The 21,976-nt window shown below is 42.4% G+C and overlaps 1 protein-coding gene across 13 annotated transcripts in view; it reads left to right on the forward strand.

Moving 5' to 3' along the window:
* The window catches only part of ADGRL3 (adhesion G protein-coupled receptor L3), a gene marked incomplete at its 3' end in the record, with an annotated part of 334,909 nt that overhangs the window by 54,530 nt on the left and 258,403 nt on the right, over positions 1–21,976 (forward strand). For 12 of the 13 annotated variants that reach the window (XM_081999397.1, XM_081999403.1, XM_081999404.1 and 9 more), the window contains exon 2: positions 1,866–2,079. In XM_081999397.1, coding sequence (XP_081855523.1) covers positions 1,866–2,079 — 214 coding nt within the window. Of the gene's footprint in view, positions 1–1,865; positions 2,080–21,976 lie in introns of those variants that run through there. The other variant, XM_081999400.1, reaches the window with a different exon arrangement.

The following is a 21,976-nucleotide window of genomic DNA, read 5'->3' on the forward strand; positions in this document are numbered from 1 at the left end:
TATAACAGAACTTGGTTGCAGTAAGAATTTACTGCATTACACAAATGTATGGTGCAATATGAGCTCAGGGCAAAACTGTTTCTCCAGTCTTGGGGAAGGAGGACATCTTACATGATCCAAACCCTAAAGCTGTGCTAATTGTAGAAGCTATTATTCAAGAATAAATGCATGTCTGTCTTGGGAGTTTGGCAATTAGTCCACAACTCTGGCACATCAGTAAGGATCCTATATTAGAGTAATCCCTGCAAATTTACGGAAATGAGAGTATTTATCTGGCCAATAATACAAATCTAAATGAGACAACTGACAATAACAGGAGGCTTCATGGAAGTTAATGTGTTGGATTGCTGCCTGCCAGGCAGACAGATAGAGCAGCCTTGATACAGTTAAGGGGTATACTGAGAAACATCAGTATGCTCTTATTTCCATAAGCAAACTTGACATGCATATACCATGTGGAAGTTTTGTGGGACAAGACAATGGCCCATTGGAAGGAATTTTTTGTTTTGGGGAGGGTATTTTGGTGTTTTTATAATGAGTCCGGGGACTAAAGTGAGTTGTTGACAGATGCTTAGTGTCAGATGGGCCCTGGATCTGTTAGAAGGTTAAACCCTCCCCGAGTGCTCCCGTGAACATCACATAGACACAGGCTTAGTTTATATGTTGGAAGTAGTACCAAACGGAGCTGGGACGGCACATCATCCCCACAGCTGAAAAAACTTTTTGGTGCGGGTCAGTTTTCATTCTTGTGGAATAAGGAAAGAAAGGACTTGGCTTTTGTTTCAGCTCGTCAGCAGTGTGTTCAGCTGGGAAACAAGTATTTGGTTCCCAACTTCACTGTGCATTTCCCATGAGATCTGGAAGCCGCATAACCCTTCTGCAACGGAGACAAGAATAACAACATATAGCTTCATATGGATATTTGAGGGATTAATACATTCACGTTTGTAAACCTGTTGAAGGTCTTTGGATCAGAGAGGCTGTAAAGATGGGAAATATTATTGGTTGTTGTCATGTGAGTTTATTTACTGATACTTTAAGGCTTTGTTTTCAAGGCATCTCAAAGCGTTTGTTTGTTTTTTTGGGTTTTTTTTTTTTTTTCTTTTGCAAACTGTAGCCTGGATTTCTTTTAAAACAGGTAAGATTTCTGAGAGCTCTTTTAACTTTACAAGTATGTGCCAGTATTGAGCATCCAGGCAGATCCAACAAAAAGCTGAGACTGAACTTTAATCACCTAGTGTCCCATATATTTGCCTTTCCATGGAAAATATCACTGCAGGGCCCAGACTTGAGGATGGTTGCCAGAACCTGCAAGCCATCCCCCAGCACGCTGCAGGCTACAGCAAAAGCCATTAGGCTCATGTTTTCTAAGGACCAAGAAAAGGACCAGGAGCAATGCAGATGTTATTACATCTGCAGTAAGACAGGTGCTATCTTGCTGAGCAGGTGGGATCCTGGTGCTTGCATTGCTCATGGTCAGAAAATTTCCCCTGGTGATCAGGTACAACACAGGACTGAAATTTTATGTATCAAAGCCAACTAGCTTTTCACCTGGTAAGAAGAAGTGATAACAATGCCATAGTCGCTATTTACCTCTTTCAGTAGGGGATTTCTAGAGCCCTGTAAAAAATAGTTAGCCTATTTTTGAGATGAGAAAATCAAGTTGCTGAGTGGAGAAGTGATTTCTCTGGGCAGCCAGCAAGCTGGAGATCAGACCTTGTTTCTGCAGACCATATCTCAATGGTAATGAAACTATCTCAGTACAGCATACGGATAAAACCTGCTGCTAAACGTCATTCCGCTTTTAATCCTAGCCTCAGTGTGGAAAGTAAATGTTTGCTGTGTTTCTGTGTTAATCCTTGCAGCTTTCAGCCGTGCCCCGGTCCCCATGGCTGTGGTCCGAAGGGAGCTGTCCTGTGAGAGTTACCCCATAGAGCTTCGCTGCCCGGGAACAGATGTTATCATGATCGAAAGTGCCAACTACGGGAGGACTGATGATAAAATCTGTGACTCTGATCCTGCTCAGATGGAGAATATCCGCTGTTATCTGCCAGATGCCTATAAGATTATGACTCAAAGGTATAGTATTTAATATTCTTTGTTTGCTGACTGTTGTTTTTTTAATCCAGTATGTACACACCAGTTTGTGTGTGTGTTTGCATGAGAAAATGCAGGTACTTTGTATGTATGTGCACAGAATTTCAGCTATCATTGCTAAACTCTGGGTTTAACAGAGTTGGGTTAGCATCATGCAATATAAATAACATTTATTGTAAGTACTACTAATCAATCATCTTGATATTCACTGCATCCCAATTTTACCTCTGAAATACTTAAATATCAAGGCTCTTAATGAACATAAAAGTAAAGTCTTTCTAAAATGCACATTCACTGTTTTTTGTGCTGTGTTCATACAAATGGCCAACAATCTCCTTTAAACAATATTTTTTGTTCGAATAACAGTTACATTTTTCGAAATACAAAGAAAGTCTCCATCATTCATTGTGTTGCCAGGCTTAGGTTCAGGGAGGATCTGAATTCCCAGTCAAGCACTTACATTCACATTGGTTTTGCAGAAGACTTGCTCAATGTCTGTGTAATAACTATTACTGTTGATTGTGGCTACTGCATCTGGAAGTGGTAACTGAGATACACACCATGCAGACAGACTCCTGTATTGCAGAGCCAGGGCCTAAGAGTTTATTCCAACCTAGAGGTATCCTGGTTATGGAAATCCTTTAACTGTTGCTGAATTTTTCAGGGTATTTTGTGGAACAAGAGGTGTTGTGGGAAGGATTTGTAAGTCACAGCTCTTGACGTGTAATTGCATTCAGTACATTTCTCCTAATGACTACACATGAATAATTATTCAGTACATTTGGCTGTTAATTAAAAAGTAATAGAAATTAGTAGTTCAGGGTATTAATAATGGTATTGACATAGGCAAAGTGTTGCTAGTTGAAGTCATGACAACAGTGTTTGCATGGTGACCTAATGGCTAAAGCAGTGCAAGGATTTAATGCAGTATCTTGCTATTGTTTTCTGTGAGGCACTCTGCACTAAAAATGGAGTTGTGAGAGCAACAGAAAAGAAGACATCAGTTTCATCTATATTTGACATGCTAATGGCTATTTTTCAGCTCACTTTAGAAACCTCCATGCCAAGGATTTAGATCTCAAAATACTGAGAGGTCTCGTGAAAAATGCCCTTGTTGCTGCATGTGGCTCCTATGAGCCCAATCTTTAAGTTGAACCTCTTTGCGTAGCTGATTAAAGTCGTCTTTGTAGGATGGTGACGGTTACATTTTCAAGACAAGCAGAAAGGGTTACAACATGCCATCAGCCAGTCCCTTGGATTCAGCATGGTTTTAGTGGAATTACTGTAGTTCTCCTGTTCAGTTTGTTAGTGGCTTCAAGCAGAAAACCTTAATCCTCTGCATATTGGCAGAATAAAACCGTGTCATCCCCTTTGTGGGCTGTTACAGAGTACAAAGTATTAATAATTCTATATATACATCGTAGCATCCTCCAGGCGCGAGCTTCCAAGCCAAATGCAGAGTTCTGCAATCTTCTGGTCAGTCCCCACATGTAGTAAGTCTGCAATAAACATTAGCCCTTCAGTCAGGGAGGGCACATAATCATGTTGTTTGCCCATGGCACTCGGATGAAAACTCACATTGATTACTCAGCTCCAGATATCATCACTGCGGACTCAAATGGCTTAGCAGAGGGCTAGCAGGGAAGAGCATCTCTGGGGCAAAGCATCTCTGTTTCCCCATTTGGCAGAAAGTGGTACTGTAGAAGACGGCCACTGGGGGGGGGAAATTTCTTGGAAGAGAAAAACAAATCCCTACTGACTGAATATTAGTATCTGTGGGGCCTTGCCTGATGCCATTTATCAGTGAGTAGGCTCAGGAAAGGGTGGTGGCTCTTTCCATTTAAGCCATTTGATGATCAATTTTCATAAAGAAGTGTGCAATCGTGTTATTAATTGTCTACTATTGAGTTTCTTGAAAATAAATATAACCTGCTTCTAGTTAAAAGGCAGGCTAAAAAGGGGGAAAATACTCTACTTTGCATTTTTATATCAATCTCATTTCTTTTTTTAATCTCCATTAATTCAAAGAGTTGAAACAATTTAAAAATAAAACCATTAAAATGAAATATGTTCTTAAGATGCAAACCAGTCTGCCAGCTCACAGCTCCAAGTGCGCCTTACAGCTGAGCTGCTGAAAAAAGTAGTTTAAAAGGAAAATCGTGACAGCCTAGTAGTTGTGGCACTAACTATGGCATTTTCTTCTGAAAGCCTCTACCTGCAGAATTAATCAGTTCAGCAGTATTTGGGTGGTTTTGCAGATGAATGAAGGCTTTAATACAATGAGCTTGTCTTTCCTAATGCTGTAGGGTGGGGAGGCAGCTACTGAGAGCTAAAGATCCTCATGGCAGTGTAACCCACATGGTAATCAAAGCTGTCCATGTATGGAAAGAAAAACGATGTACACAGTGCATGCTTATTATGCATTGATTAATTATTGCATTCATAAATACACAGTCCCCTTGTAGGTTTTATAATAAGTTCTCTAACTGCTGGCAGTTTTTAATCAGCAATGCTATAGAGCCAACTTAGACACATTATGGCATGGCTGTGGGGAGGGAGAGAGGGAAAGGTGGGAAGAAAAGTCTATGCAAGACAGAGATGTTGTTAGTATGTGAGCTGAATCTGCGAGTGAGCAGATTTCTGGCAGATATTAGTGATTGCTCCCCCAGCACGCCCCCCCCCCCCAAAATCAAGCTAGCATGTTCCTTTCTTCTGTATGTTTATTTGAATTAATTTTGCAGACGAGTGTGTGGGGTTATTTTGAAAGGGAAAGGCATAAATCTGATGGTGTGTTTGTGAAATCCCATGCACAGAGGGAACACAAGCGGTTCTTACTGCAAGCATTGCCCTGAAAATCTCTAAAATCTTTGGAGTATTGCTCTAAGTAAAGAACATTTAAACAGCTTGTAGGAAGCTATTTTGTAGGAAATAAAATCTCTGTGGCCTATTTTGTTTTTTAACTTGCCAGCTCTTCCTTCAAGCATTTCAGCAGGAGCTGCCCATAAAAGCTGAGAAAGAGTGCTTTATGGACTGAACTTTCTCTGATATGATTAGAGAAAAATGTAATTCATAGCATGTTTGCTTTGGAGAAACGTCTCTTCAAGGGCTGTAACAAACAAATTCTAACCATGCCCATTGTAAACTGTGTGCACTGTACCATGGGAGACTTCGCTATGTCCTCCCTTGAGCAACTGTGACACAAATTTAACGTATCATCTGTTCAAACAGCCAGGGTTCTCTGTGAACAATAGGGAGAAGCAGCCTCTAATTCCTGTAAGAGTTGCCTTTGTTTTTGTAGTGTTAACGCTGATGTTTAGTCCATTAAAAAATGCCATAAAGAATCACTTTCAGCACGCTCTCTTGAATTTCTTAGGGATGCTTTCCACCAAGGAAATGCCCAGCTCAGAAAGGCAACGTTTGTGTATTAGTTTCTATGTGCTGGTGGTTTCACTACAAGTCAGTGGAGCTAGCCTCATAAAAGAGCCACACAAATGTGAGGCTGCAACATGGGCAAGGGAATGAAACATTTAGTTGCCTCCTCCTTGATTCAGACAAATATGCCAGGGCATGCTTCTTTTTAAAGCACGGGCTCAAGCATTTTGTGGAATGAAGACCTGCCCATGTACTTTCTTGGGCTGAAGCCAATGGAAGGAAGAAGGTGGGTAGATCAGGTTTTGTGTGTATGTTCGCAGAACTGTGCGCTGTTGATACCACCTTAGTGTTGAACTGTAATTTGAAACAGTCTGTTTTACTGAGCTACTTATCCTTTCCTGTAGGCTTTAACCATGAATGTTAAAAGCCGGGGCGGGGGGGGGGGAAGTCCAAGTAGCAAAGCTGGCATGTAGGTACACATACACAGAACAATTGCATTTTTTGCCTTAAAGGCAAGATCAAGGCTTTCCTTTTGCTTTCTAGATAGCAGGAGTAAAGGGATCCTTGTCTACCCCAACCACTGCCTGCTACTCTTAAGCTGGAGGAAGGAAAGGAGGGATGAAGTAATAAGACAAAACCAGCAGGAGTAACAGAGGAGCCAAGAGAGAAATGTTAACAGGTCTCAGCAGCTGTTCCCAAAATCAAAGCAAAATTCCTTCTGCTTTTTCAAAATTTGGAAGGTAGAAAATGTGGAAAGCTCTTGCTGGGGAACACTCTCATAACTCAGCAACTCACAGAGCTCAGTTTGCAAAGGGAGGAGCTTGCGCAAGTCCTGCCCTTTGCCACAATAAAGTGTTGCAGAGCTCTTGTGTGCCACTGTTGCCACTTCTGGGTTGGGGATGAGGGCTGAAAGCTGCTCAGCTGTCTCCCCTCTTGGCCCTGAAGGGAGCACTGGACCCATTTTCTGTCCCACAGGCAAGACACCTCTTGCCTAGACCTTCCCGCTGCTCCCAGGACAGAGAAACTGCAGCTCCTCCAGCAGAGGACGTGCAGGCTGCGCAGCGCAGCGGGAGGTGTACTCTCTGCTCCACTGCAGCTGGGCATGGTGGCACCTGACCCCAGGAAAGCACCCTGGTGTGGTGCGGGTCAGGGGCTGGCAGGCGGGCTCTGCAGCCCTGCTAGTCTCCTCTGCTGGCTGAGCAGACAGAATTTCTCGTAGCTGTGCGGGAGGCACAGCTGGGAGGTACTAGAAGCCCTGTCGGAGTGCAGTTCGTTAGCTGAGCTAGTTTCCTTTAGGTTTAAGTCTAATCTGCGTGGTTTGTGCCTGTGGTTTCAGTGTTGGCATCATTGATTAAGCCTGCAGGTCAAGACCTAGAGTTAAAAAAAAAAAAAAAAAAAAGTGCAATTAAAAGCATAAGACTCTTGTGAGCTGCTTGACACGCTCAGATTTCCATGTAGTTTCTTCAGAAGCCCTAATCCTTTTACGTGAGGAGGGGCAGGGGCACTCACAACTCACCCAGCAGTTGCAAGGATGGCAGCAGGCACTTTGCACAGGGTGGGCGAGAAAAAAGAAATTGTGTGAACCAGCTTGCATTACACTGCAAAGATTTTTCATCTGCTGAAGGGCTGTGTTTTGTTAATGTTTTTGGTTGATGACCTGAAAAATTCAGGAGTCTGAAAAGAGTGCCATTATTATTGTAATAATATTGCATCTCATGGTGTTCTGTTATTGATGCTATCAGCACCTGTGATTTTCAAGACACTTCTCAAACGCCAGTGATCTGCTCTTGTGTTGCAAAATAAAGAGGCAGGGTTATCTGTATTTTACAGATAAGATAATTCATGTTAATCATTCATAAAGTGGCCACTGGTTTTGATTGTACCAATTTTGGGATATTCTCACTCTCTCTAAAAAGAGTCTTTTATATTAAGTAAGTAGCTTGTCCTGGTGCATGTGGGGAGGATGTGCAGGACACGGAGGGCTGCAGACATGGAAGATCTGTAATGACAAGGCTGACAGTAGGGCTGAATGAGCAGACTTCAGCTGAATTGCAGCGCAGTTGTGTCAGGCTCTACAAAATTAATGGCATATTTCTCAGAAAACAGCCCCCTTGCTTAGACATTGTCATCACCTCTGACTCAGATACTGAATGCCCCATTTGATAGGAACCCCTCTGCCTTCTCCAGCATCCTGAGTACATTTTGCAGACTGCCAAGATAATACTCGTTTTTCTAAATTTGTTATCTCACAGATGGCATGGGAAGCATATTTCTGAAGGACCGAGATGTTGCAATGGGAAGCTAGGCTTTTCTCTTTCTGGGAAGTGTAAGTCTGGCGCTTTGAGATCGCCACGTGAAAAGCATCAGTATGGAAAAATACTAATGTTTCAGTTAAACAGTAGTTTCTGTAACAACTATTAATGAACAGAGAATACTGAAACTCATGTTCCTTGGATTCTGATTTAAAGGCTAAAAAACAAGCCTCACCACTTGGTTAAACAACCTATTTTTCTCATCATGCAGAAAGATATTTTAAAATGAAGCAAAGTCTACTAATCTCATCTGCACCTTGATTCTGGGACAAGGGCACATATACTATTACTAAGAGGGGAAAAAAAAAAGGAAAGAAAAAAACAACCAGTAAGTGCTAGTGGAACAGTGTGCACTGAGCTGTTGAATCACTCTAAAAGAGGTCTCTACTTCCCAGCCTGTACAGTCTTAATTTATCCTACCTCTTCCTTTCCTGAAAATGCTCTCAGACCCAAGCAGAGGAGTAAATTCTGAAAGTGACAACCCCCTGGAATTGCCCTGGTACCCTAGTAAATCAGGGCTTGTTGGCCCAAGCATCCCAGCTGATTGCAGCTGCCATGGTAACAGGTGAGGAAGAGGCAGTAGTTTCTGAACGTAGTTAGGTTCCAAACCATGGAAAGGTCTGTAGATCAAAAATAATGCTTTAGGCTTGCCTGGGTATCAATTGGTAGCCATGGCCAGCTATAAACCACCCAACTTTAAATAAATAAATAAATAGACACTTGGCGTTGTGCTGTGGCTGCTAGGTTTTGGTTGCTGTTAGCATGCAACTCCAATGTGCTATCATTTGAGAAAATTCAGACTTGAGCAGAGAAAGCAATGTGCCAACCAGCAGCCTCCATGACCAAAGGGAAAGGCCTCCTTGAAGTGTGCAGGCTGGAGGAAGCTAGAATTCATCATTCCTGTTTTCTAAGACCATTTCAGTTTGCCAGCTATTTTGTTTGATTTCATTTTTTTCCCCCTCACTGGCCTTAACTGACAAAGAGAAGACATGGGATAATCTCTTGGATAAATCATGTCTTGAAGTGGCCTCAGAAGTGCTGAACACATGATGTGCTGAAAACCATGCAGGGAAAATCCAGGTTTATTACTCCATCCATTACTTTACTAGCGTGAAAGTGGCTGGCTCCAGCCAGTCAGAGGGAAGGGACTGGCCAGCCCTTGGCAGCCTGCCGCGTGTACCTTTTGCCAGTGGGAGAAGACCTGTGTGAAACATGTTCCTGTCATCTGTTTTTTCTGAATGTTTGAGGCTTGTTGAGAATAGCAGCTACTGATTTGTACCCAGGGAGGAAGAATCGAAGCTGGAGATGTTGCTGACAGTGGCGTCCACTGGTTGAAACAGGTACTGTATTTATTAGCACTTGCAGGAGGTGGGTGCAAGCACATAGAAAGCCTTCCTGTAACTGCAAGGAGGATGATCAGGGAAGATGCAGCTCTAGGCCCTCGGGTACTGTTGTCTGCTTTTGCTGAACAAGTTTTGTACCATGAAAAGCAGTATCTGAAGTGGCAGAAGAGCAAAGTTTAAAGCCAGGCATCTGCATGCTGCCCATGGCACCTCCCGCCCATTGCATAGATTGAAGTGATGAACGTTGAAGATGCTTCTGCTCGGTCCTTCTATGTCTTCAGTCTGCCTGAATGTGACAGCCTTACGACATCACAGGGCTTGGTCTTCAGATGCTTGGTCGTTTTGTCACAAGCCTTAAATTGATTTAGAGCATTGCAAGATAGTGTATAAGGTTTATTCAGGCTAAATGGACTTACACTATCTTAAGGTAACAAAGAAATAATTTGGTTTGAGTAGAAAGATACATGCATGCTCCTTCTGTGGTTAGTCTTCTTGCTAGAAATAATGGCTAAAGGGCTATGAGGTAAGATGACTTTGAAAGTAATGCATCTATATCAGTTTCTTTTGCTTTTTTCTTTCTTCTTGTACAAAAGAGCTCAGTTAGTCTATGCCTGAGGTCAAAACTGGATTTATACACAGGGGATTGTCTATTCTCCAGGATATTTCAAAGCTTTCATTCAGCACATTTTTGACTGCATCATTTGTGAAGTCTTTGGAGCTTGAACTCTATATTCCTTTCCAAGACGTGTAAAACCAGCGCTGGCTTATACCACGCCCTCTCTGTGTGTATGCCTGGGATTTCTGTTCTTCTCTGCAGGGCTGGAAAGACTCTCTGCAGACCTCACTCACCTTTGCACGCTTGCAGTTTGGCATCCACAGTGTATCTTGCATTTTGTGTGAACACTCTGCTGATACTAAATGCAAACAGGCAAAAGATGGGCTTTAGGCACAAATCATTCACTCGCCAGCATCAAAAATATGGACTGACGCAGGCAATGTTCCTGGATCATCAGTTCAACATGGTCCTTAAATTTAAATGTGAGTTTTGTTAGTGGGATGAACTGAAGTTTATTTCAACCTCTTTGGAGAAAAGAGGGAACGAACGGCTTTTATCAGAAGCAGTGATCCAAGAAAAGGTTTTGCTGCCATTATGATTCAGGAGAAGGATTTTATGTATCAGTAAGCGGAGTGCACAGGAGATGCCGGGCCACATCTGTGATGTAAAGGAAGGGTAGGATATGGGATTTATGATTAGAGTCATCTTCTATGCATTATGCATAAGATAATACATCGGTGTCCATTATATACAGTAGAAGCCTTAATTCAGCTGGAGTCCTGCTGACATCGTAAACTGAGAGACAGCGAGTAGTTTATGGGCAGTAGTAGAGCCTCCAGACTGAATTATGACCTCAGCATTCAGTCTGTTACTGAGAGTTGCAGTTCGTAGTAGGCAGTATATTACATGCTTTTACCCAGAGTAGGACCGGTGACAAAGAAAGAAAAACTTTATTGCAGAGATGCTGTGAGGAATAGGAGATGGAGTTATAGGCAAGAGAACCACAGAAAACTATAAAATTAATGCAAAGGAAGAAGGGAGGATTTGGAGCTGGCCAGAAGAAAAGATGCCGGAATGGGAATAGGTTTTCCCCATACAGTCACTGGTCTGCCAGTGTGCCCTGCCCTGCCTGCCTCAGGGCAGGACGTGGCATCCCTTAGTGGGAAGAGTCTGTCTCTGCCACCCCCATGCCTTTTTTCATCCTGATAGCTCATAGATGTAGATGGGCTTTCGCCCCAATGCCCTAGATTTTCTTTGTTAGCATTAATTGCAATTGCTAGATATTCTTGCTGTCTATATAAATGGCCAAATCCTTTCTGAATCTCATCAAGTCCCTTATTGTGTGAAAAATGATTGCTTTTTGTCAGGTTTTAATTTAATTGCCATCCTTCCTCAGACTGTGAAGACAGAGGCATCCAAGCTACCTTTTCCATTTCCATTCATTAGCTTGTATGCATTTTCATATTGCTTCTAATTTATCTGCTTTCCAAGGGAGAAAGTTATGATCTTTCAAATATTTGAAAGAGTTGTTTTGGGTTTTTATTATGAGTGTGTGAAGGTTCTCGTTGTTTTTTCCCGGAATGTCTTTTAATTCTGCATTGCCACATTTGAGACAAGATGAGCTGTACTGTACACAGTGTTCCAGTTCAGGCTGCATCATCTACCTGTATAAAGGCAAGATGTTATTTTTTTATTATTATTTGCACTTTTTTCCCCCCTGTGAAGCCTACTCAAATGTTGAAGATTTTCTTTATTTTAAGCAAAACCAAAAGGACAGAGGAGGGAGAAAAAAATTATTTGTGATAAATTTGAGTGTTTGAGTCCATTTCTCTTCAGAAATACTTCCTCTCTTCCTTTCCCCAAGTGGCTTTGATTTACGCAGAATGTCCCATTTGACTCAGGAGTATTACAAACCACACAGATATAATTGCGTCCTTCCTCAAAATGCCTGTTCTTTTCTAGATAAATTATTAGCTCTCTTTGTCGCTTGGAACAGATTGTTCCACTTAAATAATTACAGTGGTGCCCAGCTAGCACTGATGGAAGGTAAAGTTTGGTCCTCGATGCTAATGCTAGCAAATATGTGGAGTGAAATATAAAAGCAACCATTCAGTTGGAGGGAGCAAGGTTAGTTCTGGAGAAAATATAGTGCTTGTTGCAGGTGTCTGGGGGCTGAATCATGCATACCAGAGCACTGTTCTCTTATCAGGGATGTTGGTGGACTGGAGGTGTTCTCAAGTTGGTACCTTGAGTGATTTTCACATGGGTAATAGAGAATTGCATGTACAAAGACAGATGATTAATCTTCACTGTTGATATTTGGAAGAGCAGGGGAGAAATCTTTAGGATCCCTCTAAATCTGCCTGTGTCAGAAGTGCTCCTTAGCACCCTTTTGAATTACTGGCAGGGTTGCTGACAGCTGAACACAGGCATCTAATATCTGAGACGCTTTGAAAAAACCCAAGCCCTGTAACTATACATACACACAAAGAATATAGGTCACCTTCAATGCAGTGGGATTAGACTGAACTCTGGAAAATCAATTTCAGTTGATTAGTTGCACTTGTAGCTAGATGTAAAGAGTTAAAGCCAGGCAGCAAACAACACAGGCTAATGCCTGTCGTGTCAGGCTGCAATCCAGAAAACACTGGGTGCTTGTGTAATGTCGTGCACGTGACAGGAGCGGTCTAAAGCCAGAGCAGAGGTAGAAGCATTCCAGGAGATCTCCGCAAACACTGTTTTCATGGCCTGAATGGTGTCCAGGCAGGAAAACCACCTGGTGGGTCATCTCTTTAAGTTGCTGGAAATCAAGGAGACCTCAGGGCAACTAAGCAGCCACCTACTTAGCTGTAAAGCAAGCATGTGAGTGCGGTGGCAAGCTAAGGGTGGATCACATCCTACCGTCACCACTTCCCCCATTTCTAATGACTGCAGTCATTAGAGCAAGACTGGCAGACTGGTAACAACAAATGAGGAGAAGGCTGAGGTACTCAGTGACTTCTTTGCCTCAGTCTTCACTGGCAGTCTCTCTTCCACGCCTTTCAAGTGGATGGACTGCAAGATGGCAACTGGAGGAACAAAGTCCCTCCCACTGCCAGAGAAGATCACTCTTGAGACCACCAGAGGAACTTAAATATACATGAGTCTATGGAACCTGACAATATTCATCCCAGACCCCTGAGGGAATTAGCTGATGTAGTTGCCAAGCCACTCTCCATGATATTTGAAAAGTCCTGGCAATCAGGTGAAGTCCTTGGAGACTGGAAAAAGGGAAACATTGCATCCATTTTTAAAAAGGGTGGAAAGGAGGACCCTGGGAACTACCAACCTGTCAGCCTCACCTCTGTGCCTGTGCAGATCATGGAACAGATCCTCCTAGAAGCTATGCTAAGGCACATGGAGGGCAGGGAGGGGATTTGAGACAGCCAGCATGGCTTCACCAGGGGCAAGTCCTGCCCGGCCAACCTCGTGATCTTCTATGATGGAGTGACCACATCAGTGGACAAGGGAAGAGCTACCAATGTCATCTATCTGAACTTCTGTAAGGCCTTTGACAAGGTCCCCCACTACATCCTTCTCTCTAAATTGGAGAGATGTGGATTTTTGATAGGTGGACAGTTGGATGGATGATGCACTGGTTGGATGGTCGAATGCAGAGTGTAGTGGTCAACAACTCAATGTCAAGATGGAGATCAATGATGAGTGGTGTCCCTCAGGAGTCTGTACTGGGACCAGTACTCTTCAATATCTTCATCAATGACATAGAAAGTGGGATTGAGTGCACCCTCAGCAAGTTTGCAGATGACGCCAAGCTGAGTGGTGTGGTTGATGTGCCTGAGAGACGGGATTCCATCCAGAGGGACCTGAACAAGCCCGAGGAATGGGTCTGTGTGAGCCTCATGAAGTTCAACAAGGCAAAGTGCAGGGTCCTGCACCTGGGTCGGGGCAACCCCAAGTGTCAATGCAGGGTTTGAGAGCAGCCCTGCTGAGAAGGACTTGGGTGTACTGGGGGATGAGAAGATGGACATGAGCCGGCAATGTGCGCTCGCAGCCCAGGCAGCCAACCGTATCCTGGGCTGCATCCAAAGAAGTGTGGCTGGTAGCTCGAAGGAGGTGATTCTGCCCCTCTACTCTGCTCTGCTGAGACCCCACCTGGTGTCCTGCATCCAGCTCTGGAGCCATTAGCACAGGAAAGACATGGAGTTGTTGGAGCAGATCCAGAGGAGGGCCACAGAAATGATCAGAGGGATGGAACACCTCTCCTGTGAGGAGAGGCTGAAAGAGTTGGGGTTATTTAGCCTGGAGAATGCTCCGAGAGACTTTATTGCAACCTTCCAGTACTGAAAGTACTAGAAGAAAGATGGAGTCAAACTTTTTAGTAGGACCTGTTGCAATAGCACAAGCGGTAATGGTATTAAACTAAATGAGGGCTAGATATAAGGAAGAAACTTTTTACAATGATGGTGGTGAAACACTGGCACAGGTTGCCCAGAGAGGTGGTAAATGCCCCATCCCTGGAACCATTCAAGGTCATGTTGGACGGGGCTCTGAGCAATATGATCTAGTTGAAGATGTTCCTGCTTATTGCAGGGGGGTTGGACTAGATGACCTTAAAATGTACCTTCCAACCCAAACTATTCTGTGTCCAGAGGTGGCTGAAGTGAAACTGAAGTTGTAAACACCTGTCAATTATTTAAAAACCAAAAGTACTCTGTAAAGAGTGAAGGGAGAGGAAGAAGATATAGTGCTTAAAAGGCACCTCATTGCATCAGCTTTCAGATTCGGTGCTGATTGACACAGTGTCCCCTAAAGGTGTGTTTTGTCAGGGAACTTTGGGTGGGAGTAGAAATCTCCTATAACTAAAGTATTCTTCAGAAGGACCCATGTATTTCTACACTGTAGTATTGTCAGTAGGTGAAGTAAATTCCTTTATGTCTTAACAGCCTTTTTCTGCAGCTTAAATTTTAAGTGTTTAAAACACTTAAAAGCACCTATAGCCACCAGGAGTCTGACTCCCACTGAACTGGCATGAGTCCCTGGTTCCCAATGTCCAGAAATTTCTTTTGGAAATGGAAGTTCATTCTTAAGTGGGTCTAGTGCCTTTTAATATTTTGCTCATGATCTAGTTTGGATCTTAAGTATACCAATTTGGAAACAGCCTGCCTGACATCAAGCTCTGAGTTTTTAAACTTGTGTGGTTTAATAAGATTAACTTGCTGCAGTTCTGATACAATCTTCAGTGAAAGCTTATTCAAATTAAGAATCAGTCAGAGGGGAAGTAGCCTCAAGCATAAAGTAGGAGTGAGGTGGTGCCAAAAATCAGGGCTCTGAGAGGCTCTGTCCTCTCACCCTTCAGTGAGAGCAGAAACCTTTAGTTGCCAAATTGATGCACTAAGGGGAAAAAAACATAATTAAGAGATGAAAAACGAATATTCCCTTTTTCAGCTGTCTTCCTTGGAGGTGTACACAGATATGCACACATAGAAACTAATACATAGTTCAAAAAAATTTCATTTTTGAGACTCTAGAATATGTATTAAAATATGTGGGAACTGGGTAATTTCTTACATGTCTCCTTAAATTATCAAGAATAATTCACAAAGTAGAGCATGACCACTAAAATGAATGAATAAATAAGTGAATTTCAGGAGTATTCCTGCCAAATATGTGTTTTGGGGCTCTTCCGCATAAAAGAATTAATTCACGCTTTTTAATCATGTTAGTTTCTTCCTGTGTTTCCTTGCATTTCAGCAGCTGAGCATCTCCACTATTCATTTAATTTCCTCAGTGGTGGTATGGGAAATCCTGATTGTGTAACCTCTTTTGACCCAAGGTTACATCTTAATCCCCTTTCTCCCAGGCAGACACCCTCAAGTTTGGCAAGTACTATGCAATTTTAAAATGTGTACCATATTGATAACATGTATATGGAATCAGGGCCCTTCTGATTCTGATTTGAATTCTGAGCATGTCAGGCATTTTTTGTTCTTCCATGAAGAAGAAAACTCTAAGCAGAGTTTCCATGCATAATTTCATTCCACTGTTTCAGCAGGAATAAGGCAACTGTGAAAGAGGAATGTGAAATCAAAAGCCCATCACGTTTTGAATATTGCAAATTTTATTAAGGGTGTTATAGGAAGGAGGAAATCTATAGGACAGATGGGGCTTTGGTTACTGTCCAGTGTTGCTCAGCTAGATTGGTACTGTCCAGTGTTGCTCAACTAGAAGAGAAACAAAGCTGCAGTGGCTGCGGTGCTAATTTAAAGACATGCTTAGTATTAGCAGCAGGAATGGCTGGAGTGCTTAGTTGTGAGTATGAGAACATGGAGTAAATATTGGGGTAATTTTGAAATCCCTGTGCTGCAACAGGAGCCATCGTCAGCCATTGGTTACCCAGACCTGGTCCAGGGGAGGTCTTAAGTAGAACAAAATGGTACAAAAATGTTTTGATCACACAGGAAAAGAAAATATTTTGAGTGACTGAGAATTGCAGGGGTATGTCCTTTGTAATGGTGATAAAAGTGTGCCTGTGCTGTGTTCTGCAGCAGTTAAAAATATACTGAAAAGCAAGATGGTCTTCTGCTGAAATTGGTCGCCATACAATGTAGCCTGGGTGTGTCTGTATGGATAAAGTTATTGCAGTAATGGTTGTTTTCGGTGCAGAGCAAAGAATAGCTGGTAAATTCTCTTTCCGTAGGTTGGCAGAAGTGTACAAAATCTAGTTTGGTTACATTAAATATTTCTTCTATGGTTTTTTTTTTTCTCTTCCAAATGGCTATTGCCAACATAGACTGTATACAGTATGGTGTTTTAAATGTATGCATTTCTTTAATGTGCAACATTTGGCATGTTTGTGTATACGTCTAGGTTTACTGCATATATGTAGAGGAGGATGTATGTATGAGAGAGTACAGCAATATGCACAGAAAAATAGAAAATGACAGCCTTTTTTAAAGAGGAAACTTCACAATTCTTGCCTTTCACATACACAAAGAGTAGAACTGTTTTAAAATCAAGAAGGAAAACAGAAGCAACTCCCTGTTTCTGCAGAGAATTAAAACAAGTATCAACATCCAGAAGACCCCAAAGGTGTTGCAGTCTGCTAGCAAATCCAGATTGGTTTATGATATATATATTTGTTGGTCATTTGTTTTTCTTTGAAATTGGGAAAGCAAGCAAGCAAGTTGCACTGCCCTGGATGTCTGTTAAGCCTGTGCTGCTCCACCACACATAATGCTGAAAAATAGCTGTCTTAATAGCCCACACAGGTGTCGTGACTTTCAGCTCAGCACCTCCAAACTTTTATGACTCTTAATCAGTGAACTGACACTGTGACCAAATATCCCACTTTTGCCCATGGTGCATAAGACTCTGATAGGCAAATGGAGTCCCAGGGAGCTGGCTCCACAATATGCCCAAGAATTTAGCCTTTGTCTTCCAACTGCTTAAATTTTTCCATCTTATCCAAGCTTCTTGCTTTATTTTCATCTTACTATTATCCCATTGTTAGGCAGTGGAGAAAGCTGTAATTCTCGCTTTAATACTTTCTGTTTTCTCCTGGCTTTACATCTGCTGTAGTTTTTCTTTCTTCCTAGGAGCTTCTCAGTGTCCTTTTGCTCCCAGGTGATCACTGTGTTTTTCCTGTAACTGTAAAACCTGTGCTGTTGTTGCATATTTCTAAGTAATTTGTATATCTTTTTTTATGTGGTTGCAGGGACTTTATTAGGCTATGTGGAAGTCTAGGTCCTGAACTGCTCTAGGTGAGCTGCACTTTGCCGGCTGCAGTCGGAGTGCCCTGATTTGCAAGTGCTGTGGATTTGCGATGTTCAATACAGCCTTTGTGTGGCTGCACCAGTAAATGCCTTCTGTGGGGACAGCACTGCCAGGGAGGGCAGTTTCTATTTTAAATTACTTACTACGACCAGCATTAAAACAGGAAGCGGATGGATAGGCTATCTTTGCATTCAGGTTTGGCACTGAACAGGCAATCTGTACCTTGGTGGGGTACGTCACATAACTGGAGAAGAGGGGGATTTCTCTGAGGTTGCACAGTCAGCCGGTACGGAATTAAGTTAATATTTTACAAGGCTTTTGTTCTGTAGCTGTGCTCAATCCCTTCGATCTTCCCAGCTCCTAATGAGGTGGGACCTTTGCTGGGCTGTGCGTGTGGCTCTGCCAGCGGTAGCAGATAAATCCGTGTTCGTATTCTTGGCCTTGGGCTGCGCTCTGAGATGGTGAAAACCTTGAGTGTGGAGGCTCTTCCTGCCATTTCAGCTCAGCTTTGAATAAGCGGTCATGCTTCGCTGAGGCTCTGAATAACCCGAGATGGTGTGCAAAGGAATCCAAGCAGAAGAGCAGGGTGGAAAGTACAGGACTGTATGCACAGGGAGCAAAAGCATATGAATTTGTAGCCTGGGAAGTGTTGGCTGTGGTCAGTGACGTTTCTAACGGTGTTTTGGTGCATTAAGAGCATGATTCGAGAGAGGCTTGGGTAGTTCAAAGCACTGTTGTGCATTAGTGGCTCAGTTCAACTGAGAACATTTCTTGAGTCACAGTGGTCATTTTGCAGGATCCAACCTATCACTTTCGAAAGTTCCTTGCTGCGGATTTCAGGAGGCTGCAGAGAGGAGAGAGGAGGAGGAGAAATGTGGTGGGCAATAGGGAGAATGAGGAATGTTTTAGAGTGAAACCTTAATTCAAGGAATTGGCTTTTTTCATCATGTAGTAAATTCATTAGTCATGTACAGCTAGGAAGTTGATTAATGGCTGTTAACTATATTGAATTGACAAACATAGCATCTTGAAATTTAGTGGCCAAAATTAAGGCCTCTCTGGGCATTAATAGATTAGACTGCTTAAAACAATTTAATTATTTATCCTGTGCAAATAGGATAGGATATTTCTAGAGTGACACCTGTATTACTTTAGACATACTTTAGTATGCATGTGATTAAAGTTCTGTTTGTAGTTCCTCCTAATTGACTAATGACATGGAGTGGTGGAGGATGGGAAGGACCTTGGCTGAGGCTTAAGAATTTTTCATTTTGAGGACTTTGGAAAAAAAATAATCTCAGTCTGGTTTGAGCTAGTGCTCTCTTCCTCTGCTTCCCATAAACTCTATCAGCATCTGTTTTTAAAGGAGCAAAGAGGGAGGCTATTAATAGCACAGTATATCTGCATTAAACACAGTATTATGCATATATACTGCTATTTTTATTGCTGTAGTATGCACATCAAGTGATGTCCCATCATGATAGGCTCTGCATATACATAATTCCCCACCTGAAGACCTTAAAACATCAGTGTATTTTTTGTGAGTGATCATGTCACGCAGTCATATCATCTCCAAAGGAAATGACTGTGCTGTAAGTGGCTCGTCCTTAAGTGCTATCCTACCCAGAAAGAGAAGGAAATAATTAAGATGACATGAATTATGTAAAAAAGACTTGAATAAAGAGTGACAGTAGGGCTGGCTTTGACAGCTGGATGTTAAATGAAATTTGTTTCTGTTGTTATGGATGCATAGGCTGTTTTTAAATGTATAATTTATTTAGATTTATTTAAGGGGTAGAGGAAAGAAACAAGAAATCCCTGATGCGGAGAATTGAAATAATGAGTTGTTATACACACATAAATAGTCATTACAAAATATTTTATTGGTCTATTTTTGCTGTATTTATAAGGGCATTTTAAGACTCCTTGAGTCTGCGTTTTACATGCATGCAAATGCACGCTACATTTTACCCAGCAATCCTTATTGCATGCTTAATTGAGCTAATAGCAGAAAGACGCTAATACTCCTGACTGCTCCAGCTCGGCTCTGGGGAGACAATGAATTTTTCATCTTTTCCAAAAGAGAACTTATCCTGAACAGCTATATCTCAGGCTGTGTTTCATTACTCATACCTTTAAGGAGGCCAAAGCTGTAGGTATGGGAAGGCTTTCTACTCTAAGCTGCAAGAAGCTTAGCTATGAAGTTGAAACATCTACAAAGATGTACTTAAGTTATATTGTAATGGTGGGCAGAAACAGGGGTGGGGAGAAAGGGCCATTTCCAAAAAAAGCCTTCAGATGGTTGGCTGGGGTAGAATTGATCCTCTGGATAAGATCGTATAGTGCTCTGTCAATGTGTCCAGCAACACTGCGGACCTATACAGTCGAGGTGAGGAATGATTCTTTCAGGTTTGTTAGACCGAGCCATGTCAGAACTCATTTACTATTTGCTCGTGACTTTTCCACTTACACTATATGCAAATACATGCTATCATTATAAATTTTAACCTTTATAAAGAAATGGTTTTTGAAATTCAGAGTATTCAGCAGCCCGTACTGATTTTATGGAGATTAAACTAGAGCAGTGCTTAGGACACAAGTAGTCCTGAGAGCAGGCAATTGTGGTAAAATTTGTCTTCAGGGCAAATTCTTGCCTCATCTCCTCTCTGATACTGGCTGTCCCTGACTTAGTAGGTTTCACCAGATAAAACATTACGCATGTTGTTCTCTATTCTATTTTTTGGGCATTCTGATATTGTGTTAGAGCCCTTGGGCACCATTGGGGCAAATGGCAGAGGTTTCTGTTCCCCTAACCAGCTGCCTTGCCAGCGCTGTGCTTTTGCTTTTCTCGGTGTGAACACTATCTGGGTTTTTAAAGGCTTATATATCGGTTCGATGTAGAGAGATATCTCTTCTTCTTCTGCCTGTCTGTGGCATTTACTTTCCTCTAAGTTGTTTGGAATGAATTGATGTCACTGATCCTTCTGCTTCTTCTGATACTTTTTGTTGCAGGTGTATTTGATGCTTTTGATTGCTGCTGACAGCAGGGTTGTCTGATAGTCTATCTCTGGGTGATTGCTTAATTGCCTCTATGACACCCACAGTAATATGGTCAGGAATTTGTCACTTTGGTCCTGAAAATCATAAAACGTGTGGTTTGCTCACACGTATTTTGTAGCACTTATGGAGAACTCAAAACTGACCCTCTTTCTTTCCTATTTTTTTGTATATAGTCCTGAAGTTGCCTATGAAGTTGCTCTTACACAGTAAAATGGAGCCAGTTTGCAGTTTGGTAGGCACACAGGCAGAAATGCGGAGGGGCAGTGGTGTGGTCGAAAGCTCTGATCCCTTATCCAGTGCAGACACACTGCTGGCAAGTTCAACAGAGGAAAGAGGGCAGCTTCCCACACCCTCCACTCCTCATCCCGATTCCACCCAGAAACATGCAATGTGTGAATCGTTCGGGTAATTCCCAGTCTCTGTTGTCCTAAAATGGAAAGCATATACCTGGGCAGGTCAAGAATTAAGTTGCAATAACAGTATTTAATTGTTCTGTACCTCTGTTGCCTGTATTGGTGACAGAGAAATGAGAATTTCAGCAGGGCAGTAGGAGACGAGTTGTATGGTCAAAGCCTCTGGCATTTCTGGTATTCATACGATTTTGTCTGTTACATGCTTTCTCAGAAACAACCTGAAGAAAACAGACTTTCTCTCAGTTGAGGTGTGCAGTAGATTCTGTTTTCTGAAACAAGAAGCAATGCCATTCAAAGTCTTTCCTGTGATGAAAAAGTTGATTACCTGTTTGTCTGTTTATATCTGTACCTAGAGGATGGACTGACGGGCAAATGCAGCATGATAATTATTGTTTGCCTGATTATGTTATTCTTCGATGAAAACTGTTCTTTCAGCTTGTCAGGAGAGAAGTGTCACCTTGAGATCACAGCCCTGTGGGCAATTCCCACAGGGCTCAAGGGGGGGACTGTGTTTCTAGTCATGAAATGCAGAGACTGTTGGCTAATATTTTGTCCACCAGTGCCCTTTCTCCACAAGTAAATGCGTGCATTTGGAAGAAACATGGATCCTTCCCATGCTGTAAACAATGACTTTGTACTTGGAGATCACAAGGTGAGGCATCAGTCTCATTGACAGCAGCTGCTCACAAGTGGCACAGTGCAAGGGGAACCTCTCCCACATCCTTGGCTGGGCCCTGTGTCTGTATCAAGGCAGCAGGAGAGGTTTGGCATCTTCACAGAAGGAGGGTTATTGAGACCAAACTGGACAGGAAAGCTGGGTGTGACAGGAATCTACCACATCTTATGTGAAATTGTAATTTGGCCCTTTTCTCTGTAATTTAAAGGCACTGGGTTTTTGACCTTATGGAATGGCAAGTATTGAATAAAGGAAGGACAGAGAAATTCCTCCTCTGCAAGCCATATTAATGTGTGCTTTGGATCAATAGAAAGAATGAAACGCTTGTCAACTCAGAAATTCTGGGAAGAATACTTTGGGGAGATGGACACTGT

Source organism: Phaethon aethereus (genome assembly GCF_964289735.1).
Source record: "Phaethon aethereus genome assembly, chromosome: 4".
Lineage (NCBI taxonomy): Eukaryota > Metazoa > Chordata > Aves > Phaethontiformes > Phaethontidae > Phaethon > Phaethon aethereus.